This window comes from Bos taurus, chromosome 3 (assembly GCF_002263795.3).
Source record: "Bos taurus isolate L1 Dominette 01449 registration number 42190680 breed Hereford chromosome 3, ARS-UCD2.0, whole genome shotgun sequence".
Lineage (NCBI taxonomy): Eukaryota > Metazoa > Chordata > Mammalia > Artiodactyla > Bovidae > Bos > Bos taurus.
Window position 1 is genome coordinate 103,032,576 of NC_037330.1, and position 26,736 is coordinate 103,059,311.

General features: G+C 42.5%; 3 protein-coding genes across 11 annotated transcripts in view; 1 reads left to right on the plus strand and 2 right to left on the minus strand.

Annotated features, from left to right (window-relative positions):
• The window catches only part of OR13P13 (olfactory receptor family 13 subfamily P member 13), a 217,358-nt gene that overhangs the window by 48,646 nt on the left and 141,976 nt on the right, over nt 1-26,736 (minus strand). The gene's annotated exons all lie outside the window — the stretch shown is intronic.
• On the plus strand, nt 2,366-3,313 carry OR13P16B (olfactory receptor family 13 subfamily P member 16B). The gene has a single exon (NM_001390792.1). The coding sequence runs from the start codon at nt 2,366-2,368 to the stop codon at nt 3,311-3,313; it is 948 nt and encodes a 315-aa protein (NP_001377721.1).
• On the minus strand, nt 20,008-20,940 carry OR10AK7 (olfactory receptor family 10 subfamily AK member 7). Its single transcript, NM_001390804.1, has one exon. The coding sequence runs from the start codon at nt 20,938-20,940 to the stop codon at nt 20,008-20,010; it is 933 nt and encodes a 310-aa protein (NP_001377733.1).

A 26,736-nucleotide genomic window follows, 5' to 3' on the forward strand; every position in this document is an offset into this window, starting at 1 on the left:
CCCTTGTGGTAGAAAGTGAAGAGGAACTAAAAAGCCTCTTGATGAAAGTGAAAGAGGAGAGTGGAGTCCCTTGGACTGCAAGGAGATCCAACTAGTCCATTTTAAAGGAGATCAGTTCTGGGTGTTCTTTGGAAGGACTGATGCTAAAGCTGAAACTCCAATACTTTGGCCACCTCATGTGAAGAGTTGACTCATTGGAAAATACCCTGATGCTTGGAGGGATTGGGGGCAGGAGAAGAAGGGGATGACAGAGGATGAGATGGCTGGATGGCATCACCGACTCGATGGACATGTGTTTGAGTGAACTCCAGGAGTTGGTGATGGACAGGGAGCCCTGGCGTGCTGTGATTCATGGGGTTGCAAAGAGTCAGATGTGACTGAGCAACTGAACTGAACTGAAGCCTTAATGAATTATTTCTCTGCTTAAGACTCACCTGATGCTTGCCATGGCCTAAATGATCGAGTCTATGCTCATTACCAAGGTACCCAATACCTTTTTCTTCCTATTGTTTGCAAACCAGCCTGTCCTCAGACCTTATCACACGTGTCCCCTGGTTGTACAAAACTCTCTCTCGTTTGATCCTTTGTAACTACTACTCCATTTGCTTGCAAAACTCTTCCTAGTTTTCCAACTTCCTGCTCTTCTTTGCTTAGCTAATTCCTATTCATCTTTTAAGATTCACATCATGGGCCCTGTTTTTGGAGAAGTTTAGCTTTCAAAGGCTAGTTCAGGTGCTTCTTTAATGGGTCCCCATGACCCTCTATACTTACTCTTGTCATAGCACTTATCACTTGAGTACCATTCATTGTTTATCTGTCTCCTTTCTATGTGTGTTCTTTGAGGGTAGAAATTTTTTATTTCTGTATCCCTAGTGCTTAACACAGCATTGACTGCCAGCCCATATTTCCATCAGAGTGCTAAATACATTGGAATGTGATTTGTGTCTTTATTCTTCTATTTCCCCCAAAACACTGTGAGCTTCTTCAGGATTAGGAGTATACCATATTTGTTCTGGTCTCTTTCAGTTTTGTTTACCATTTGATATACAACACCAGGAAGATAATTTGACTGGAATGAACATCACTGAGCTTCCACTTTGTGCTAGCTACAGTGCTGTGTGCGCCATGCATATCATATATGACTTCTCACAGGTTCTGTTCCTGTTTCTGGTAGATATTATGTAGATTTTACAGAGAAGGAAATGAGGTTAAAGGAGACTAAATTACTTGAACTGGCCACAGTTGAAGTACCAAGACTTGAATGTCAATCTTCTGATTCCAAATCCCATGTTCCTCCACTAGAACCACTTCCTATGATGCCAAAAATGAAGAATCAGCTCTAACTTTTGAGATATAAACTAAACTTTGGAGCTCCCTGACTGTCATAAGTCTCGACTCTAGGAGAGAAAGAGACCCCAAAGTATAGATTACCACTGGGAAGGTATTCCCATCAAGCTGAAAGAATCAGAGATGCCAAAGCTGACTTCAAGCCAAAAAGACAGCTATTATTCTGCCTCAATTATAGTTTGAGGGTCAAGCAGGAAGACTTTTTTTCTGTTGTGAATAAGGCCAGGAAGAGGTCCAGTGGTGAGCAACTCCATCTGAAATAAAATCAGATATGAGGAAGCTTCCAGAGACACCAAAGATTCAAGAAACACAGACCTGGATAAAATTTTCAAAAAAATTTTCATATTCTGGAGTCATATAATCTTGCCCATATTTCTGACTTGCCCTGCCTGTATATATGTAGTGATTTGAAGTTTAAAGCACCAAAGGAAAGAGTTTTGAGTGATTTGTTTTTTGACAGGAGGGAGAAGAAACTTCAAATCTTCGTCATCACACTCTACACTGAAGACTAAGGCAGAAGAACCTCAAGCAATGTGCTATGTGGTTGTGGCTCCTGAAGCACAAGAGAGCAGATGGCCTTGCTAGGACTAAGAGAGGAAACACAATGAGAAACTGGAAGTTCTGATGAAAGATTCACACTTGAGAGAATGAAAATCTCATAAAGTTTTCCCTGCCCTTCCCTAATTTAACCTCATCCTAGACAGACCTCAGTCAATGACCTGATATTAGTCCCGAGTGAGAAGGGGACGACAGAGGATGAGATGGCTGGATGGCATCACTGACTCGATGGACGTGAGTCTCAGTGAACTCCAGGAGTTGGTGATGGACAGGGAGGCCTGGCGTGCTGCGATTCATGGGGTCTCAAAGAGTCAGATACGACTGAGCGACTGATCTGATCTGATCTGAGTATCTAAATAAAATCATCGACCTTGCCAACAACTGAACAATCATGGTGATTGATATGCATCCTAAGCTGGGACAATAGTTGGTTCATTTCTCTTTCTGCAGCTGTAGGAGAATGCAGGATTTCCTCTGGAAGAACCAGAGCTCCGTGTCTGAGTTCATCCTTCTGGGCTTCTCCAAGGATTCCCAAATTAATACAATCCTCTTCAACATCTTCCTCTTCCTCTATGTCTCTACTCTTGTGGGCAATGGGCTCATTGTCACCTTAATCCACCTGGACTCCCGCCTCAATACACCCATGTATTTTTTCCTCAGTGTCCTCTCCATGCTGGATATGAGCTATGTCACCACCACTGTGCCCCAGATGTTGGTACATCTGGTCTGTCAGAAGAAAACTATCTCTTATGTTGGGTGTGTGGCCCAGATGTACATCTTTCTGGTGTTGGGCATCACTGAGGGCTGGCTGTTCTCTGTCATGGCCTGTGATAGATATGTGGCCATCTGCTACCCACTCAGGTACAATGTTATCATGAGCCCATGGCTGTGTGGGGCAATGGTGGTCTTTTGTGGACTGTGGGGGGTGAGCTGCTCTCTAGTTTACACTGTCTTCACTATGCGCCTGCCCTACTGTGGCCCCAATGAGATCAACCACTTCTTCTGTGAGGTTCCTGCTGTTCTAAAGCTGGCCTGTGCAGATACATCCCTCAATGACCAAGTAGATTTCATCCTAGGTTTCATCCTTCTTCTGGTACCCCTTTCCTTCATTCTGGCTTCTTACATCCGCATCTTTGCCACCATATTGAGAATTCGCTCGGCCCAAGGTCGGCTCAAGGCCTTCTCCACCTGTGCCTCCCACATCACTGTGGTCACTATGTTCTGTGGACCCGCCATGTTTATGTACATGAACCCTGGGGCCAATGCCTCCCCAGAGCGGGACAAGAAACTTGCCCTGTTCTACAACGTCATCTCTGCCTTTCTCAACCCCATTATCTATAGCCTCAGAAACAAAGATGTAAAGAGAGCTTTCCTCAAGCTAACAGGCTGGGGCAGGACCACTGAATGAGGTCACTGGAACACAGAAGGCTACGACCAGACCTGAAACCATAGGTTCTGTGGTCCTTCCACCCCATTCCCTACCATAACCCTATAGATAGGCAAGAATCACTGACTGTTAGGGGAGATGATATGGAAAGTAGGTACCTGGGTGGGACGTGATGACTCCAGTGGGCTCTCTTCAAACATCAAGAGACTAAACTATGGACATCTTGCCGAGGAAAGATCCATGTCTAATTTTTTCCTGTTTCCCCAGGGCCCATCAAAGAGCCTGACAAATCAAAGCATTTACTCAAAGCAAATGTTGAGTAACTGAATTCATGAGGATTGGACCTATTAAATCAACTCTAGGTAGATGGGACAAGATGGGCCATAGGACCCAGCTTAGTGAACTTTATTTTATCTCAATAAAGAGCATCAACAGATCTAAAGAAACATAGTTTCAGGGTAAAGGAAAGGTGACCTTTAGAATGGGATTCAAGGGTTGGTGATTGTCCATCCAGTATTTCCATGATGTGCCCCTGCTATGGTGAAGAGATACTTTGAGGGAGTCTCTCAGTGATACAGGTAAAATGTCACCCAAAAGAAATTGTAGTGGGTCAGAGCTCATACTGTGCAGCAAACCATCACTTTGTAGGATTGTTGTGAGAAGTCAGTGTAGGTAGCATTCTCAAAACAGTGCTTGATACACTGCTTGCTTTACATAAACATTGTCCTTCTTCTTGTTATAGTTGACTTCTTTTTCCTAACACCTCAATTACCAAGCAAACAACTGAGACCATTTCCACTTACAGACAGTAGCCATTCTGCTCTCTGGAAAGGGATAGCTCGCAATACAATTGAAAAGGTTGGTATTTGTGTATACTTCATCCTTATGTGGATTTAGTGAGTTCGGTAAGTAGGATCTGTCACCAAGAAGCTTATCACCGAAACTATAGAAAAATAATATCCCTTCAAGATACCAAAAAAGAGGCCCTGATTGCAAACAACCACTGCTCCTCAAGGATACCTCCATTGATATTCTCCCAGGGTAGAGCTTTCAAAATAAATATTTGTCTATATCTGAATTGAGTAATGATGGTGTTAGTAGAGTACTTTATTCAAGAGGATATCAACAGGTATGGAAAGAGATGGATATCATAATGGGTGCTGGTTCTTCTTACCAGTGCCAGAGCCTTTTACCCATGGCTGTGGCCCCTGAGAGTCCCCAGCACCCTCTAGGAGGCACAGAAAAATTGCTCCACAGAATCTTAGGAATTGTACTGGCCACACAGCATCTATCATACCAAGAAAGGCAGGTAACACCGCAGTGAGGCCTGAGTCAGAGAAGTAAGCTTTCACCTTTAGAGAATCACCTGCAAGTTTTGGTTTCACTCTTTCTACTAACTAGAGAACAAACAAAAAAGGAGGCAGGAGTTCCTGGCATTTATTTTATCCTTGTCATCATCCTGACATCCCACAGTTCATAGAGCCATCCCAGTCTTTCCCATTCCAAATTTAGCTTTGAATTTGAAAGTCTAGATCACCTAGTGGAACGAAGGACAGGTTATTCAAGGAAACGGTGCCATGGCGAAATATTGTCAAATTCTTGCTTTGAACCCACAGGAAATTTAAAGCCATTAGGCTCCCTTCTGACAAATATTAGGCCTCTTTAGCATCAGAATTGTTGAATCGACATTAATTAACAGTCCTCAATAAAAAAAGTGATGGTTCCCATAAAGGTGATACAGATTCAATCTAACTGAATATCAGTGAAGCTGCTTTGGACTCAGTAAGAAAGTACTGGTGATTGTGGTGTTGATGACAGAATGAATATAACTTGTAGAGGAAGAATAATGTTTGACCTTCCCACTCCACAGCATGTTATAGGATGTTTGTTGACCATGTTTTGAAAAGTAGTAAGGAACAGGGTTTGAGGAGAGATCCTGGGGCACTGGGAGAGCAAGTGAGCAGGAGTCATGTACAAAGACTGGAAGGATGCACCAAGTCCCCCAAATCACAAATGCAAAGGAAGGATAGGAGTTGATGATGCTATCCAGGCTACATCAAGATACTAGTAGGATGATAGGAAAAAATGGGAAGACAAAAGGGTTTGATTAGGCCAGACAACAGCATGGTAGGATTAGAAGTTGGAGAGAACAAGAAGAGACTGGGTTGCGGAAAATTTAGAATTGAGAGTGAAAACTCTTGAAAGAGTTTATGAATAAGCCCATCTGAGAGTGTTGTCCCTAGGGAAGTTTCAGATTTTTGGTAAAGAGATAGAAGACAAATTCAATGAAGAGATTTGGGGTGTGGTTTAATTTTAAGAAACAGGATTTCAGAGAGAAGTTACAGGGAGAAGAGATGAAGCTCAGTATGGGATGGAACATATGGGATGCATGGATGCTCAGTGGCTGAATATTTTGGTAGGCCAATATTTTGTATTGGCCATATTTTTGGCCAATACATTGGCCAAAGATGAAACAGACAAAACAGGCTTGGAAACCCAGCTCCTTCCTTTACCAATTTTGAGACTTTGGCTGTGGTTCCTAATCACAATGAGCATTTGTAATTCGAGCTTCAGATTTTCTCTTCAGTAAAATGGAGATAATGATACTTATTTTGAAAGGTTTAGAGAGATTGTAGCTTTCTAGGTCCAAAAAAAGAGATACCTCTTTAGGCCCAAAAGGTTACACAAGGGAAACTTGATGTAAAGGAGTGTTAACCACAATAAAATAACATATAAGTAACTCAGCATGGTACCCAAGGGCCGAGGGATAGTAGCCAAGGAAGAATAGACCTGGGAGGGATTCAGACCTCATTGGAGAAGGTATGGTTCAGGCACTGAATTGCAAAGGAGTTCACGGATTTCTTCTTGTTCTTCCCTGTAGCTCAGATGGTAAAGAATCTGCCTGCAATGTAGGAGACCTGGGTTCGATCCCTGGGTCTGGAAGATCTCCTGGAGAAGGGAATGGCAATCCACTCCAGAATTCTTGCCTGGAGAATTCCATGGACAGAGGAGCCTGATGGGCTACAGTCCATGGGATCACAGATGGTCGGATACAACTGAGTGATTAACATTTACTTACTTCATGGATTTAGACAAGCCAGAGTTAGTCTGGAGTTGCTAGGCAACCTATAGGTCACCTTTCAGGGTGCAAGTAAGCTGAAACTATATATTTTTAAAGAAATATGTATTGGACATTTTAAGCTATTGGTTTGCTTGCATTCTCTGAATTCTGAAGCTATTTTAGTAGCTTTGGAAAGTTGAGTTCAGTTCAGTCACTCAGTCGTGTCCGATTCTTTGTGACCCCATGGACTGCAGCACTCCTGGCCTCCCTGTCCATCACCAACTTCCGGAGTTCACTCAGGCTCATGTTCATTGAGTCGGTGATGCCATCCAACCACCTCATGCTCTGGCATCCCCTTCTCCTCCTGCCTTCAAACTTTCCCAGCATCAGGGTCTTTTCAAATGAAAGTTGACTTTGGAAAGGTCACTCTTTTTAAACAATATCTTCTTTATTTTTTTTTAATTTTCTCTTTCAACTACCTACTTTTGTAAAACACAATGTGGGTTTATCACTAGGAAATGAGGAGACAACACAACTGCACTCTTTGCCACATATATGTGAACTGAATAACATGTGCAGTGACCGACAGTCTTTGAAAGAAGTGATAACTGTTCACTAATCATTATGCATCTGCTATTTATGTAGTGGTTTATGGCCTGAAGAGCTAGTAGTAAGCTGTATTTACTCAGTTATTTGGTGAACAGTGTTGTTGAAAAACTACTATTATTCAGTTTCACCTTGAGAGCTGAAGTCCATGCATGTTTGTAGTTGCTTAGTCGCTACGTTGTATCCAACTCTTGTGATCCCATGGCTTTAGCCTCCCTGGCTCCTCTGTCCATGGGATTTTCCAGACAAGAATACTGGAGTGGGTTGCCATTTCCATCTCTAGATCTTCTCAACCCTGGGATTGAACCTATGTCTCCTGCATTGGCAGGCAGATTCTTTACCACTGAGCCACAAGGGAAGTCCCCTATGCGTGTTAAAATCATGCAAAACAAGAACACCCTGGACTCGGTATTGGGAACTGCTGGTTCCTGCCTGTCTTTCAATGTATGGGATTGTATTTTAAACCAATATGAGGGTAATGCTTCCTACATCCTGCTTACACTTTATTTAAGGGCTGTAATGGCAGAGGAAGTGAGGTAAATGAGTTCTTTGAAGTATATCTCTCAAATTAAGTGAATCAATTCCATTTTCTATGCAAAAAAAAGAAAAAGACAGAGGAGCAGGAAAGAAGGAAGGTACATAGTTTTCAAATCCTTTAAAGTACTTGCATCAGTAACTTACTATTGGCCTTACCAGTGTGAACTGCTGTCAGACTGTGTTCTCTTTTCCTAAAACTCTCAATACGTCCCATGTATAATCCAAAATCTCTGGTTAATTACTTATTAATTATTATGTGTGCTAAGTTGCTTCAGCTGTGTCTCTGACTCATTGCAACCTTATAGACTGTAACCTGCATACTATACATTAACCCATTCAATATGGTGTAGATTGTCAAATATAGATCAGGGTAAAACACTGTGGTATTCAGAAAATGTGACCTGTTTGCTCAAATTTTTGTTCATTGAAATTAATTTACAAAAATAAAATTCACTCTTTTTGCACTAGAAAGTCATTTTCATAAAGCTATAAGAAAGGAAATGATGCAAAAAAAAATTTTTTTTTTCTGCTTGAGAATATATAGTTCTCAGATATCTCTAGCTTCCTAAAAGTATGGTTTCTAAACTGGAATGGACAGAAGGAGAGTCAATAAGCTGCCTTCAACACAGAGGAAAGTCAAACGGCTAAGGGGGCCTGCCCGCCTCGTCCTACCTGTGTGGAGCTTCCAGCTAGCATTTGAGAACCTCTCAAATATGTACCACCAAGGTTCAGCAGACATTAAGAAAAACCACCTCATCCAGCAAAAGAATCCTTTTGCTGGGTATATTCTTGCCATATGGCAGGTAATGTTCTAAGGGTTTTGTATATATATTACCTCACTTAATGCTGACAGGAACCCTCTTTGGTAGATACTATTATTACTTCTATATGCAGATTACAAAGTATAGAAAAACAGCAAGTATGAAGCAGAGCCAGGTGTCAAACCCAGCAGCATGGCCCCAGAGTCCACATTATCAACTTCCACGTGGCTCAGCATGAACAAAGGAGGCTGAAATACACAGGGAGGGGCTGAGAAAACAGAATGAAGAGAAGAGAAGAAAACTTTTTAAAAACCAAAACTATAAATCATTTCCTGAAAGATACAGTTAAATATATCATCTATAGAATAAGTAAATGATATGAAAGAAGAGCAATTAAAGAATACAGAACTCTCAGGTGATAAAATAAAAAATGAAAATTAAAATAAATATTCAGTGACATGGTTAGAAAAAAAAAATCAAAGAAATCTTTCTTCTAATTAGAGCTAAATCAAAAAAGGTTCAAATCTGAGTAATAGAAATTCCAGAGTTAGAACAAAGAAAATAAGAGGGAGGTTGTAAAATAAAATTTCCCATAATTGTAGAATCTGAATCCTTCCAAATTCCCTAATCCAGGAATGAAAACAGGCCCACACCAAAGCAAATCACCACAGAACTTCAGATGCTGGGAGAAGGAAGCTTCTAGAGAGGAGAATGAGAACTAGCATGGCACTGATTCTCAATGGCAGCACATGGGGCTGTGAGGCAAAAAAGCAGTGCCTGCAGTATTCTCAGGAATAATCCCACACCAGCCAAATTAAAGGCAACTGCAAGATGCAAGCAGACACAAGTCCATCTCCCATGGCCCCTTTCCTACCAGAAAGTGGTATACAGCAGAAGAAGGCACAAGCTAAGACAGGAAAACATGGGATCCAGGAAATAGTGGACCCAAACTAGAAGCTCTAAAGAGACGGGGACAGGTGTATGACAGATCTAGATTAGAGTGGGGAAATTATAAGGTGGATAAGATGGCAAAACATCAAGAAGAAATAAGGATAAAGAAGGAAAACAAGGCACAGAGAAAGATATAAGGTGATAATTAACTCAGGAAAAAAACAAAAGCTGTACTACAAAGTAAACTATTTTATAGTATACCTACTGTAAAATGATTGGTATTTAAACAATCGTAATGACATAAAACAAGACTGGGAGCTGACTGTGGCTCAGATCATGAACTCCTTATTGCCAAATTCAGACTTAAATTGAAGAAAGTGGGGGAAACCACTAGACCATTCAGATATGACATAAATCAAATCCCTTATGATTATACAGTGGAAGTAAGAAATACATTTAAGTGACTAGATCTGATAAACAGAGTGCCTGATGAACTATGGATGGAGGTTCGTGACATTGTACAGGAGACAGGGATCAAGACCATCCCCATGGAAAAGAAATGCAAAAAAGCAAAATGGCTGTCTGAGGAGGCCTTACAAATAGCTGTGAAAAGAAGAAAAGTGAAAAGCAAAGGAGAAAAGGAAAGATGTAAGCATGTGAATGCAGTGTTCCAAAGAATAGCAAGGAGAGATAAGAAAGCCTTCCTCAGCAATCAATGCAAAGAAATAGAGGAAAATAACATAATGGGAAAGACCAGAGATCTCTTCAAGAAAATTAGAGATACCAAGGGAACGTTTCATGCAAAGATGGGCTCGATAAAGGACAGAAATGGTATAGACCTAACAGAAGCAGAAAATATTAAGAAGAGATGACAAGAATACACAGAAGAACTGTACAAAAAAGAGCTTCATGACCCAGATAATCATGATGGTGTGATCATTCACCTAGAGCCAGACATCCTGGAATGTGAAGTCAAGTGGGCCTTAGAAAGCATCACTATGAACAAAGCTAGTGGAGGTGATGGAATTCCAGTTGAGGTATTTCAAATCCTGAAAGATGATGCTGTGAAAGTGCTGCATTCAATATGCCAGCAAATTTGGAAAACTCAGCAGTGGCCACAGGACTGGAAAAGGTCAGTTTTCATTCCAATCCCAAAGAAAGGCAATGCAAAGAATGCTCAAACTACTGCACAATTCCACTCATCTCACATGCTAGTAAAGTAATGCTCAAAATTCTCCAAGCCAGGCTTCAGCAATACATGAACCATGAACTTCCAGATGTTCAAGCTAGTTTTAGAAAAGGCAGAGGAACCAGAGATCAAATTGCCAACATCTGCTGGATCATAGAAAAAGCAAGAGAGTTCCAGAGGAACATCTATTTCTGCTTTATTGACTATGCCAAAGCCTTTGACTGTGTGGATCACAGTAAACTGCAGAAAATTCTTAAAGAGATGGGAATACCAGACCACTTGACCTGCCTCTTGAGAAACCTATATGCAGGTCAGGAAGCAACAGTTTGAACTGGACATGGAACAACAGACTGGTTCCAAATAGGAAAAGGAGTACGTCAAGGCTGTATATTGTCACCCTGCTTATTTAACTTCTATGCAGAGTACATCATGAGAAACGTTGGGCTGGAAGAACACAAGCTGGAATCAAGATTGCCAGGAAAAATATCAATAATCTCAGATATGCAGATTACACCACCTTATGGCAGAAAGTGAAGAGGAACTAAAAAGCCTCTTGATGGAAGTGAAAGAGGAGAGTAAAAAAGTTGGCATAAAGCTCAACATTCAGAAAACTAAGATCATGGCATCTGGTCCCACCACTTCATGGCAGATAGATGGGGAAACAGTGGAAACAGTGTCAGACTTTATTTTTTGGGGCTCCAAAATCACTGCAGATGGTGACTGCAGCCATGAAATTAAAAGACGCTTACTTCTTGGAAGGAAAGTTATGACCAACCTAGATAGCATATTCAAAAGCAGAGACATTACTTTGCCGACAAAGGTCTGTCTAGTCAAGGCTATGGTTTTTCCAGTGGTCATGTATGGATGAGAGAGTTGGACTGTGAAGAAAGCTAAGCACTGAAGAATTGATGCTTTTGAACTGTGGTGCTGGAAAAGACTCTTGAGAGTCCCTTGGACTGCAAGGAGATCCAACCAGTCCATCCTAAAGGAGATCAGCCCTGGGTGTTCATTGGAGGGACTGATGCTGAAGCTGAAACTCCAATACTTTGGCCACCTCATGTGAAGAGTTGACTCATTGGAAAAGACCCTGATGCTGGGAGGGATTGGGGGCAGGAGAAGAAGGGGACAACAGAGGATGAGATGGCTGGATGGCATCACTGACTCCATGGACATGAGTTTGGGTAAACTCCAGGTGTTGGTGATGGACAGGGAGGCCTGGCGTGCTGCAGTTCATGGAGTTGTAAAGAGTCGGACACGACTGAGTGACTGAACTGAACTGAACTGAACTGATACCTCTATCACATCTGCAGATGTTTGCCTAGGTCTCTAGCATGGAACAATACATCCCCTGTATCCCCGCCACCCACACACACTCTGTTACACACCCAACCTTTATTCCCACATTAAGATTCAGTGGAAACAGTGACAGATTTTATCTTTGGGGTCTCCAAAATCACTGCAGATTGTGACTGCAGCCATGAAATTAAAAGACACTTGCTCCTTAGAAGAAAAGCTATGACCAACCTAGACAGCATATTAAAAAGCAGAAACTACTTTGCCAACAAAGGTCCATATAGTCAAAGCTACGGTTTTCCAGTAGTCATGTATGGATGTGAGAGTTGGACTGAGTGCTAAAGAAGACTGAGTGCTGAAGAACTGATGTTATTTAACTGCGGTGTTGGAGAAGACTCTTGAGAGTCCATTGGACTACAAGCAGATCAAGCCAGGCAATCCTAAAGAAATCAGTCCTGAATGTTCATTGGAAGGACTGATGCTGAAGCTGAAGCTCCAATCCTTTGACTACCTGATATGAAGAACTGACTCATTTGAAAAGACCCCGATACTGGAAAAGATTGAAGGCAGGAGGAGAAGTGGACAACAGAGGATGAGATGGTTGGATGGCATCACCGACTCAATGGATATGAGTTTGAGTAAGCTCCAGGAGTTGATGATGGACAGGGAAGTCTGGCGTGCTGCAGTCCCCGAGGTCACCAAGAGTCAGACACGACTTAGCAATTGAGCAACAACAACAAGGATCCAGCTTAGTATCCATTCCACTAGGAGGCCTTTTCAGACCTATTCCACCATCTCCCACTCCCAAACCTTGATTAGGTGCTTTCTCTATTTCTCAGAACCCCTTGTGGTTATTGGCAAGTTATAACCCTGGTAATCCTAGAAGGTTCTGATAAAAGGTTTAGGCTCTAGCATCTCGGGGAAAAAATTTTCCCTCTCATATTAACTTTGTTCTCACTCATTGACCTGGAATATCTATTATAAAGTATGGATAAAGGTATGAGTATATAACCTCCTTTCAGAAATAGTAATAGCTAATGTTATTCATGGGGTTACAAAGAGTCGGACACGACTGAGTGACTGAACTGAACTGAATGTTTAGAGAAAACTTTCTATGTGCCAGGCATTGCTATATGAACTTATCCTCATAACAACTCATTGAGGTAAGTACTAGTACCTCCATTTTTATAGATGGAAAAAAATAAACTAAATCATACAGAAAGTAAGTGATTCACTCCAAATTATAGGATTTCTGTGATGGACCTGGGATTTGAACCAAGGCATTTTGGCTTCAGAGCCAACTCTTAATCATTACATTCTCCTGCTACATGGAAACAGGCTCTAATTGGGAGAGGTAAAGAATGCAAACTGCGCCTGTCTGCTCTTCCATTTGAGTCCCTTGAAGTTTGGCACGAGATACTACACAATCATGGCCTATAATTTATGACCACCAGATAAGACAGAATCAGACTCCTCCTAGGACAAAGAGCTAAGCTGGCAGCCATAGACTCTCTCTCCTGATAAAGCTTCCTCCATCTCCCCCATCACTTGGATGTGGGAGCCATGGGGTTGCATTGGAAGCAGAGGGAATCCATAGAAAGAGACTTGGGAAATACCATCCTGCATGCCATCCTCAGTCACTTCAGTTGTGCCCAACTTTTTGTGAACTATGGACTATATAAGCCACCAGGCTCCTCTGTCTATGGGATTCTCCAGGCAAGAATATTGGAGGAGGATATGCCCTCCTCTAGGGGATCTTCCCGGCCCCAGAATTGAACCCATATCTCCCATGTCTCCTGCACTGCAGTCAGCTTCTTTACCCACTGAGCCACCTGGGAAGTCAATTACTGGATTAGAGCTTAGTAAATCCTTGTAAAAGCCTCCCTCCGACTCTTTGCAACCCCATGGACTGTAGCCTACCAGGCTCCTCTGTCCATGGGATTTTCCAGGCAATAGTACTAGAGTGAATTGCCATTTCCTTCTCCAGGGGTTCTTCCCAACCCAGGGATCAAACCCTAGTCTCTGGCATTGTAGACAGACGCTTTACCATCTGAGCCACCAGGGAAGTCCAGTTACCGGATTAGAGCTTAGTAAATCCTTGTAAAAGCCTCCCTCTTAGTCAACCTTGATTTCCGTAGGAATGGGGACATTATTTAATGGAAAAAAAAAAGTCTCCTAAGATTTCGTTAGCCCAGCAGTCTCTGTCACAACTTGCAACAGCCAAGGTCTTTAGAGAACAGGGGAGTGGGTCCTAATCATTGTGGTCGCTGATATCATTGTTAAAAGCTTCTCCCAGCACAACCATCATTGTCCTTTCATGACATCTCTTAGCTGGACTTGGAGATCTGGAGCTTAGGAAATTCATCTTCTGTTTCTAACTCCTAGAACATGGGTTGGCAGAGAGGACCTTCCCATATATATTTCCTAAATGAACAAATGGAAGAAGGTGGAGGTCTAGAAAGAAAAAGGGGGAAGGGACAGAAGTGTGAGGTAAGGAGGAAAGAAGAGTGGGGAACAAGAGAGGGGCTAGAGGGATGTTGGGCACAGCACAGAGAGGACCCAGTGGCTGGGTGACCTGGCCACCGCTGACCTCCAGCCCCCACAGATGTATGGATCCCACCCATAGCCCCAAGCCCAGTGACCATCTCACCCTCTGGAATCCACAGAAACAGGTCACGGAGAGAGAGAGCCACTTGTTCTTAACGGAAAGAGATTGAACAGGAAGTACTCAGGGCAACTGATTCCAATGAGGCAGGATTCCAGGCAACCCAGTCTCCAGAAAAACACTAGGCTTCTGAGAGGTGGAAGGATGAACTCCTTGCCTTTTCTCCATTGTTCAGCTCCTTGCACTTGACCTGACCAGCCCTGGCTCCTAAAGGCCTTGCCTATCAGGTTCTCAGGTGTAGATGGAGGGAGCCTCAGCCAATTCAAGCTCCTCTCAATGGACCAAGCTACTGAGGCTTTATGGTCCTGCTTCCTTACCAGACTTTCCTGGGAGAGCAAGGGGAGGACCATCCCCCTCCCTCCTGCCACTACCATCCCTGTGCCCCGTGAAGATGCCAGTTGGAATTCCCTGAATGTTGTCAACAAGAACCCTACAAGGAAGAGGTCCCTGTGGACAGAGCAGGAGAAAACCTCCCTATTGGGAAGGCATAGTGACCTGTCAATTTCCTTTTCCAGCCTTCTGAGGGATATGACCAGCCTAGGGGAGAGGATATTATACCTGGTCTTCTCATAGAGATGTTAAGAACCGAAGGCCTCGTGTTGATTCTCCTCTTACCTCCAAAACCCCTGTGCCCAAACTTGTCAATTAGAACATGTTTGGGTCACACCCTTATTTTTTCTGAACAACCTTGAGCAAATCAAAATCTCCCTCTATTCCTGACCAGAATAACAACTCTACTGAACTCTAACAGAAATTCTTCCTGCTGTCCCAGAGCTGGTTCTGATTACCAGTGGGGTTGGGCCAGCCATTGGTAGGAGGAGGAAGGCTGGACTCTGGATGCTGAATTTTGAGTCAGGTGGGCCTGCAGACCTCAAGGAGAAGAGGGTGGGCTGGCAAGAGAGGAAAAGCTAGGGCTGTGGCAATCCTAACAACCGGGGACTCTCTGTGGAGGTTGAGAATGCCTCTGGAAGAGACTCTTGTGGGAATTAGCTCTCATTTGCTAAAACAGGTACCTTAGAAGGTTTCAGGGTTTATGTCTGGGGAGGGAGCTGAGGGAAATGGCAGGAGGTGATGATGGTACTAATGATCAAGAGCACATTAGTGGTCCTTCGGGACAGCCTCACACACAAAGCACTTTCGTGCGTATTTTCTCGTCAGGTCCTCCTGGCACACCTGGGAGGGAGTGTTGTGATCCTTGTTTTACAGATAATGACAATAATTGTGACCCACTGAGTGCTCGTGATGGGCCAAGTCTTGAGGGAGTCAGTGATGCTCATTTTGGTCACTTCACTGCTAAGTCATTAAGGGCCTTCAAGGTCAGCATGTCCATTTCCTTACTCTCTTTTACAGTCATGAAAATTAAAGCTCAGAGAAGCAAAGTCACTGCCCTGCATGAGTTAGTGTAGGTGATTCAGACTTAGAAATCCTGCCTCCTAGCCATGTCCCCATTCCATTGACCTCACACTTCTTCTGCTTCATTCTCTATGAATTGGCAGAAAAAGCTGTCTACCTGTCCAGTGATAATTAGTTAATTGCAGCCATCTCATCATGCATGCCCTCAACATTTTTATCCCTGGGAATTTGTATCCCCCAGTGCTGTAAATCTTGTTTGAGCCAATGAAATACACAAAGCTCAGATAAGGTAATAGGATAGTAATAATAATGATAAGAACAGCAACAACAAAACAATAACAATAGTGATGTTAATTATTATGTGCGCATGCATGCTAAGTCACTTCTGTGGGGTCCAACTCTTTGTGATGCTGCAAGCTATGGCCTGCCAGGCTCCTCTGTCCATGGGATTTTCCAAGCAAGAATACTGGAGTTGGCTGCCATTTCCTTCTCTGGTTATTATAATAGTAAAACGTTATAGGTATTGTTTCATATGTGCTTTACTTATAATAACCCATGCAATATTCAAAGGTCTCAAGAAGACATCTCATCTTGAAATTCAGTGGAAACATTGTTTTGACCACCAGTGGAAACACTCAGTACTGGGACACTAACATCTTCAAGCTAGCAGAGCTCAGAGTTCCTGAAATAGGAAACACATATTCTGTGAGTGAGTTACTGGGTATAAGAGTCACAGAATCCATTCCCATTTCACGGCTTGATTCCCATGTCCATGCATTCTGGCACTGAGGAAACAATGCCATATAGTCTCTGACTCAAAACTTAAACTTAGCATCATGTTTAAAGAAATATGTAAGATAGGGTCCTATTCTTTCACACTGTTGTTCCCTACCAATAGCGATAACCGAATCTTAATAAGTCATTTCATCCTTCAACTTGTCCAGCTTATTCCAAGTGTTGGAGGCTAGTTAAGGTCACTGATTCTATAATTATGAACGCACAGAAGTGAAATGAGTTTCTTGATCAGATGCAATGCTGTCGGGATTCTCTGATGGTGGATTAGGCACACTGTGAATTCATAGATAATGATGCTAGCAAAAGCTTTGTGGGCAAAGGAAGCAAATTCATATCTAGAATCTGTATATGTTCCCATGAAGACAAATCACTGTCCCCTCCCTGATGGAAGAGATCCAATATAATCAAACCGCCACCGGTGACAGCTGTTCTCCTGAGGCATGGTGTCATAGACTTGATCTCTGCTTTTTGTGACTTAAGCACTCATCAGTAGTGGCAAACAGGTCAGCCGTGGAAAAAGGAAACCCTGGTCCTAAGCCCGTATGAATAGCCTCCATCCTCGCTTAATGGACGTTTTGCTCATATGCCCACTGAATGAGGGTCTCGGGAAAAAGCCCGACTGACATTCACAGAGCGTGTCATTTTTCCCACCTGATTTGTCTTCTCTGAAGCTGATAGCCTTTCATGAACATTCACTTGGGACACAGAGATTGTGTCCACTCTAAGGAAGTCCATCCACATATCTCTCCTTTCCCCAAACTTTCTTGCCACCAATCTTTGTATCTTGCGGCATGGTTACTTAGTAGCTTTTGCTCATTTTTGCATTTTCCTATGGAAATCAATCTGTGAAAACTTTCTATCTTTCAAAGTTTTAATTTTGGTAATGTATGTCTCCCTTGGAAAATATCCATTCCATCTAAGTTTGCAATTTTATTTGCATAGGGATCAGTAAACAGAGAAAGCAGAGTTGGGGAACTTAAGTTTCTTGCATAGGAATACACAGCTGATAAGTGGTAGTTTACCAATCTGCCCAAACAGCAACTTTGAGATCATTAGTGCAGAAATGGATCAAAAGGGAAAAGAATTGGAGAGGCTGACATTTCAGTCTAGTAGCAAAATATTTCCCCCAAAGAGATGAACTGAGTCCCACCAGACAGGTGCTATGATCCACTCTGCCATTTTCTTTGTTCAAGGAAACAGGAAAAAGTAAAAATAAAACAAAAAACAACAATCCTCATAGCGACCAAATTAACAGAGAATTAATTAACAACATGTTTTTAACTCCACCCCTTAGTACTTGTACACTGCCTAAGAACTGCTGGTTTGTGGACTGCAAATTCCATGAGGACAGGTGTTGTGACTCTCTGTCACCAGCACCAGGAATCAGTGATGACAGTCGACAATTAATGGCTCCCATCAGTGAACTACAGGGAATCAGAGATACTGGTAAAGCTGGATTAAAACTCTGATAGCTTCCTTGATTGCTCCCTTTTTTACCTCCACACCCAAGTCATCACATGCTCTTGCTTCTTTCCCTGTCACTTCAGCACTTCCCCACTCACTGCCACCATCAAGTCTAGAATCTCAGAAATTATGCCTAGGTCTACCCCCACTAAATGTTCCTCTTTAACCCAACCCCCTCATCCATGGTCCCAAGCCATGCTTCTGAAAATACTGAGGCACCCTCTCTCCTCTACTCTGGTCCATATCCCAGGTTCTTAAAAATAGAGATTGTCTATCTTTAAGATAAAATCTATTATCCTGAATTACAAACTCTATTACTATCTACCCAAGTAGAGAGACAAACAAAAGCTCATCACTTCACCCACAAGACTCTCACTACTACCCTGATTCCTGACTCTAGCTGTAGCAGAGCCACCAGGTAGACTCCACACCTTCTGGAAGGAACTCCAAGAGCCAATAAGACCTCTTCCATAGTATCCAGGCAACCCCCTTCCCCAAAGCCAGAAACAGAAAGTTCTCAAAATTTTAAGTCCTTCCCACCAGCCACATAGCTCCCTACCCTCTCCCTGGATGGAGGGAACGCTCCAACAGCCCATGGGACCCTTCACTTTCTGCCTGAAACCTCCTGGAAAAGTTGCCTGGAACTTTGCCACACCACTGGTGCTGTGGTACGCACCTACCTAAACCCCTGCTTAGCTCAGCGCTGTTACATCTTCCATCCGCAAGACATCTGAGCTTTCAATGAGGCCAGAAAGAAAGCTAGATTCCCATGCTAACTCTGAGGCTTGTGCCAGGGTTCTTATAGAGTCTCATATGTCATTTAGGTCCCTAGAAAGAATCAGAGGCACTGCTTACAATGTACTATACCTGTAACAACTTTAATTCTTCTATGGCTTTGTAATTCACCCTATGGTTCACAGAAAATACACTAGTTTATAGCATTTGATTTCATGCATTTCACCTACTGTGACACAGAATTTTGGAGACACAGAGGTCTTAGAGACCTTTCAATTTGAGGTGCTCATTCTATAGATAAATTAAGTGAGATCCAGAGAAAGGAAGTAAATGGCCCAACCATTTAGCAAGGTTGGGACTAGAACGCAGGTCAATTAATGTCAAGTTTGGTTCCTTCCACAAGATGATGTATAGTACAAGGTATCAGCCCCATAAACCATATTGCTTCCATGCATCAGGCCAGGTCCATGGGTTACATTGGCTCCACATACCATTGGCTTAATTTTCAAAGTTGGTCACACATATTTATTATTTTCCTGTACCACTATGATTGCCTACTACTTGACGTTCTGCTATGTCCATATACCACATCACTTTCAGGTACCATGCTTCACGGTAGTTACATGCATACTATTGGTCCCAGTGCCTCCGTTGTAGATTACATTATCACCCACAGTATTTGCTCCTCTCACTGTAGAGGGAATACACATCCATCCCCATGCCACATGACTTGCATTACTTTTCTGTGGGAAGAAAATACTTCCTGGCCTTTTTTCAGAAGGCCTACACATAGGACTTGCTTTGGCCAATAGGATGTCAGCACAGAGATGTGTGTTCAGTTCAGTTGCTCAGTCGCATCCACCTCTTTGCCACCACATGGACTGCAGCACACCAGGCCTCCCTGTCCATCACCAACTCCGGGAGTTCACTTAAACTCATGTCCATTGACATGTGTGTTACTTCTGAGCAGAAGCTTTAAGTGTCTTCATGTATTTCAGCCATTGTTCCCTTCTCTTTCTCATAAGTCTGACCTTTTCCAGATAGGGCCTCCTCCTTCAGGCCGGATCCAAGAATCCAATGGCAGAAGGCCACAGACTACTTACAGCTGATTGGAACATGACAAATAAATGGACTTTTACTGTGTGACCCCATGAGATTATGGAGTTGTTTCTAACTGCACCACAATGTAGAAAGATGATCAAGACAGCCATCCATGGTTTCATGTTCCACATTTGTTCCACTGACCAAGTACTGTGTTGGTTCTATTGTATAATGTTGGCTTCATATGTTATAGATGCTGTCCCTTTCCTCATCAATGAACACTTTACCTCAGACTCCTCCTGTCTCTCAGTTCAGCAGGCCAGTCTACCTCCCCATCACTTTGAGAAAAGCCCTCTTCATGTCCTTATTCCTCAGACTGTAGACCACAGGATTAAGCAGAGCAGTGAAGACATTATAAAAGAGTGACACCTGCTTGTCTTGCTCAGGGGAATAGCTTGAATTGGGCCTCATGTAGAGGTAGGTGGCTGGAGCATAGAAGAATGTGATCACAGTCAGGTGGGAGGCACAGGTGGAGAAAGCCTTGCAGCGGGCCTGCATGGACTTCAACTTGAGAATGGCCTGGGCAATACGGATGTAGGAGGCCACAATGATCAAGAGTGGGGCAACAACCATGAAGACACTGATGACCAGGTCCACCATTTCAATGACGTGGGTATCCATGCAAGCCAAATTTCGTACTGAGGGGCCTTCACAGAAGTAGTGGTTGACCATATTGGGCCCACAGTATGGCAGTCTCATGGTGAAAAAAGTGTGGATCAGAGAGAAGAAGAAACCACAGGCCCAGGTCCCAGCTGACAGTCGTGTGCACAGGCCCCAGCTGAGGATGACAGTATAATGCAGTGGATAGCAGATGGCCACATACCGGTCAAAGGCCATGACGACAAATAAAATGCACTCAGTCAGGCCCACGGCACCAAAGACATACATTTGTAGCCAACAAGCAGCAAAGGAGATGGTCTGGGATTGAGAAAGAAGATGCACCAGCATCTGGGGCACAGTGGTGGTGACATAGCCCATATCCAGCAGGGAGAGGATACAGAGGAAGAAGTACATGGGAGTGTGGAGATGCGTGTCCAGGCATATCAGGGTGATGATGAGCCCATTGCCAAGGACTGAGCTCAGGAAAAGAAGAAGGAAGGCACTGAAGAGGGTCCTGTTGGTCATGGGGTCACTGGAGAAGCCAAGCAGGATAAATTCAGAAACCCAGCTTTGGTTCTGCCCTGGAGGCATCCACATGGTGGGCCTATAAGAGAATGATATGCATTTAAATATCACCTAAGATATGATAGTTTAGTAAGATCTGGAGGGAGGCAGCTGTAATATTAATTCTGAGCCCACTACCTACCTACTACCTTTTACAGTTACTTCACTTTCTGAGCCTCAGCCTCTTCTTCTGTAAAATGTGGCTAATAATACTCATCTCTCAGGGTGTTTAGGAGGAGTTGGGGAGTTGTATGTGAATCATCTCCTACAATGCCTTAAAACATTAAATAGTAGTAAATGCTCATTTGCAATCTCCCCAGGCTTATTCCCAACCCCTCAGAGCAAAGATTAGTTGCTCAAATGTCTAGTAACAATCAACTTAACACAGCATCTGCTCCAGCCCCCAAAACCTGCAGATGTGAGCTTCCTGTCTACCTTAGAGATCATTTGTCTGGATGTGCGACAAGCCTCTCCTCACCCTGTAAATTTGTCTCTTTGACAGCTGACGATAAGAGGCATTACCAATAGAGGGCGGGGCTTCCTTGTTGGCTCAGGAGGTAAACTATCTGCCTGCAATGCAGGAGACCTGGGTTCGATCCCTAGGTCAGGAAGAGCCCCTGGAGAAAGGAATGGCAACCCACTTCGGTATTCTTGCCTGGAGAATTCCATGGACAGAGAATCCTAGCAACGTGATGATGGTAGGAGGGAGGCTCTGAGGTTGAAGCTTCAATTCTCCTTCCTCAGTTGCTCAACTAGAGAGCCACTGGGTTGGTAGCGTCCAACCACAGTCACATACTCAGGCCACACACACTCTCCCTACCAGTGGTCACTTCTAGGAGAGCTCTGGCCTGTGGCTCCATCCCCACTCCCAGTAGCAGACTGTATCCTGTGGCAGTCACACCCTTTTTGAAAAAGTCTGAGCTCAATCTTCCTTTTTCTGATCAGGGAAGATAGATAGTGGTGTCAAGAGCAGGGGGAAGGAGGGAAGTAACTCTTAAATCCTTAGTCTCAGTGTACTCTTCTTTAGCAGTAAGGCAGTAGCTGCTTTTTCTTTTTTTAATTGCTACTTATGGATCTCTTCAAGTTCTTTTCTAAGGCTTTTAGCAGTTATCGACCTTTAACTAGCTAACAATTCTGTATAGTAAATTTTCCCTGTTCACATCACTGGCATGTTCTGTCTCTTCTCAGGATTGAACTGATGCAGATGCTAAATCTATGGGGAATGAATTTGATAAAGAACAGACTGTTATATAATTACAAGCTATCTATCCATAAAGTAATTATTAATTACAAAAGTAAAAAGTGGTAGCTATCAGTGGAGAAACTGAACAACATCTTAACTGAGTGATTACAATTAATGACACCGATAAGGAGCAGATAGACACCTGGTGTTTCCATATGTGAAAACCAACAATGACTTATATATTGTTTCAGAACAAAGAAACAAAACCTGAATCTAACCATGAGAAAACATCAAAGAAACCGAAGTTGAGAAATATTCTACAAAATAACTAGCTTCTGAAAGTGAGAGTCGCTCAGTTGTGTCAATTCTTTGCAACCCCATGGACTTCTCCAGGAATTCAGTCCTGGAATTCTCCGGGCCAGAATACTGGAGTGGGTAGCCGTTCCCTTCTCTAGGGGATCTTCCCAACCTAGGGATTGAACCCAGGTCTCCCACATTGCAGACAGATTATTAACCAGCTGAGCCACCCTAGTCTTCAAAAATATCTATCATGAAAGACAAAGAAAGTTCTAATCTGTAATAGAGGCAAGGAGACTAAAAAATGTATAACAACTATTGCAAAATGTAAAACCGGAAGAGTGGAATACTACAAATAACATTAATTTGACAACTGGTAAGCCTGGAATTTTAATTAGATTAGTTTAGATAAGTATCAGTGTTAAAATGCCTGAGTTTGACAACTACTATGTGAGAGAATATCCTTATTCTCTTACATTTTAGAAACTATTCTCTGAAGTATTAAAGGGTAAAGGAACATGATGTTTACAAATTATTCTCAACTAGTTCTGAAAATTTACAGTAACAGCAAGCTAAAAATTTAACACATCTTGTCATGGGACATACAGGTTTCTTTGTAGTATTCTTTCAGGTTTTCCGAGGGTTTTTATTCTAATCCCAAAGTTTTCATTCAAATCCCAAAGAAAGTCAATTCCAAAGAATGTTCAAACTACTGCACAATTGCACTCATCTCATACACTAGTAAACTAATGCTTAAAATTCTCCAAGCCAGGCTTCAACCGCACATAAACTGAGAACCTCCAGAGGTTGAAGCTGCATTTAGAAAAGGCAGAGGAACCAGAGTTGAAATTGCAAACATCCATTGGATCATCAAAAAAACAAGAGCTCCAGAAAAAAATTCTTCTTTATTGACTACACCAAAGCCTTTGACTGTGTGGCTCACAAAAAACTGTGGAAAATTTTCCAAGAGATGGAAATACCAGACCACCTTACCTGCCTCCTGAGAAATCTGTATGCAGGTCAAGAAGGAACAGTTAGAATAAGACATGGAACAACAGACTGGTTCCAAACTGGGAAAGGAGTACGTCAAGGCTGTATATATTGTCACCCTGCTTATTTAACATCTATGCAGAGTACATCATGCGAAATGCCAGGCTGGATGAAGCACAAGCTGGAAAGAGGAGCGTGAAAAAGCCGGTTTAAAACTCAGCATTCAAAAAACTAACATTATGCCACCTAGCCCCATCACTTCATGACAAATAGATGGGGATAAAATAGAAACAGTGAAAGATTTTATTTTCTTGGGCTCAAAAATCACTGTAGATGGTGACTGCAGCCATGAAATTAAAAGATGCTTGCTCCTTGGAAGAAAAGCTATGACCAACCTAGACAGCATATTAAAAAGCAGAGACATTAATTACTTTGCCAACAAAGGTCCATCTAGTCAAAGCTATGGTTTTTCCAGTAGTTATGTATGGATGTGAGAGTTGGACTACAAAGAAGGATAAGGCTGAAGAATTGATGCTTTTGAACTGTGGTGTTGGAGAAGACTCTTGAGAGTCACTTCGACTGCAAAGAGATCAAATCAGTCCATTCTAAAGGAGATCAGTCCTGAGTGTTCATTGAAAGGACTGATGTTGAAGCTGAAACTCCAATACTTTGGCCACGTTATGCAAAGAGGTGGAAAAGACCCTGATGCTGGGATAGATGGAAGGCAGGAGGAGAAGGGGACAATGGAGAATGAGTTGGTTTAATGGCATCACTGACTCGATGGACATGAGTGAGCAACCTCTGGGAGTTGGTGATGGACATGGAAGCCTCGAGTGCTGCAGTCCATGGGGTCACAAAGAGTCGGACATGAAAGAGTGACTGAACTGAACTGAACTGAGGGTTTTTAATTCCAGAAAAAAGATTTTGAAAAAAATTTAAATGTGAAATAAAAATTCTTTCAGAAAAATAAAAAGTAAAATAATTTAAAGGGAGTTCTTCAGGCGGAACAAAAGTGACAGAAACACAAAAATGCAAAAAGGAATGGAGAGTCTCTCGAGGAAAGGGTAAATATAAAGTAATAATGAATATAAATCAATAATCAAGTTTTGTGAGATTTAAGACAAAAGACTAGAGATTATGGCAACAGTACACAGCAACGAAAGGGGTAAATGGAGTTAGGATCTAAATATTTAGCATAATTAGAAAAATGGTAAAACTAATATCTAGCATTTTTTCTGCTCAGTTACTCAGTTGTGTCTGACTCTTTGCAACCCCATGGACTGCAGCATGACAGGCTTCCCTTACATCATCTCCCAGAGTCTGCTCAAACTCCTGTCATTGAGTTGATGATGCCATCCTACCATCTCGTCCTTTGTCACTCACTTCTCCTCATGCCTTCAATCTCTTCCACCATCAGAGTCTTTTCCAATGATCACTTCTCTGCTTCTGGTGGCCAAAGTATTGGAGTTTCAGCTTCAGCATCAATTCTTTCAATGAACATTCAGGGTTGATTTCCTAGGATTCACTGGTTTGATCTCCTTGCAGTCCAAGGGACTCTCAAGAGTTCTCCATCACCATAGTTCAAAAGCATAAATTCTTCAGTGCTCGCCCTTCTTTATGGTCCAACACTCACAACCATACATGACTATGGGAAAAGCCATATCTTTATATAGACATTTGTTGGCAAAGTAATGTCTCTGCTTTTTAACATGCTGTCTAGATTGATCATAGCTTTTCTTCCAAGGACCAAGCGTCTTTTAATTTCATGGCTGCAGTCACCATCTGCAATGATTTTGGAGCCCAAGAAAATAAAATCTGTCACTGTTTTCATTGTTTTCCCTTCTATTTGCCATGAAGTGATGGGATCAGATGCTATGATCTTCATTTTTTGAATTTTGAGTTTTAAACCAGCTTTTTCACTCTCCTCTTTCACCCTCATCAAAAGGCTCTTTAGTTCATCTTTGCTTTCTGCCATTAGAGAGGTATCATCTGCATATCTGAGGTTTTAATATTTTTCCTGGAAATCTTGATTCCAGGAGACTAAAGCTTGTGACATCCAGCCCAGATTTTCAAATGATGTACTCTGCGAGTTAAATAAACAAGGACAATATGCAGCCTTGATATACTCTTTTCCCAATTTGAAACTAGTCCATTGTTCCACATCCTGTTCTAACTGTTGCTTCTTGTCTTGCATACAGGTTTCTCAGGAGGCAGGTCAGGTGGTCTGGTATTCCCATCTCTAAGAATTTTCCACAGTAGCTGAGATCCACACAGTCAAAGAATTTAGCCTAGTCAATGAAGCAGAAGTGGAAGTTTTTCTGGAATTCTCTTGCTTTTTATATGATCCAACAGATGTTGGCAATTTGGTTTCTGAGTCCTCTGCCTTTTCTAAATCCAGCTTGTACATCTGGAAGTATGGCTTGAAGGATTTTGAGCTAACATGTAAAATGAGCACAGTTGTGCAGTAGTTTGGACATTCTTTGTCATTGTCCTTCTTTGGGGTTGGATAAAAACTGACCTTTTCCAGTCCTTTGGCCACTGCTGGGTTTTCCAAATTTCCTGGCATACTGAGTGCAGCACTTTCACAGCATCATCTTTTAGGATTTGAAAATGCTTAGCTGGAATTCCATCACCTCCACTAGCTTTGTTCATAGGTGGGCTTCCTAAGGCCCACCTGACTTCATGCTCCAGTATGTCTGACCCTAGGTGAGTGACCAAACCTTGTGGTTATCCAGGCTATTAAGACCATTTTTGTACAGTTCTTCTGTGTATTCTTGCCACCTCTTCTTAATCTCTTCTCAGATCTGTTTCACCATCTCCCACTCTCAAACGTTTATTAGATTGTTTCTCTGTTTCTTAGAACTCCTTGTGGTTTTTGGCAAGGTATAACCCTAGAATGTTCTAGATTGTTCTGATATAAAGTTTGAGCTCTAATACATTGAGAAAAATTTCTCCCTCTCATGGTAACTTTATTCCCATTCAGTGAGTTGGAATATTTATAATAAAGTATGGATAAAGGGGTGAGTGGCAGGCTCCCCCGTGGCTCAGTCATAAAGTATCTACCTGCAAGGCAAGAGTTGCAGGAGACACGAGTTCAATCCCTGGGTCAGGAAAATCCCCTGGAGAAGGGAGTGGCAACCAACCCAGTATTCTTGCCTGGAGAACCCCATAGACAGAGGAGCCTGGTTGGCCATAGTCCATAGTGTCTCAGAGAGTCAGACATGACTGAAGCGATGGGCAGGCATGCACAAAGGAGTGAATATATAAACTTCGTTCAGAGATATTAATAGCTACTGTTTAGTGAAAAGTTTCTGTGTGCCAGGCATTGCTACATGAATTGATCTCAGCCTCATAGCAAC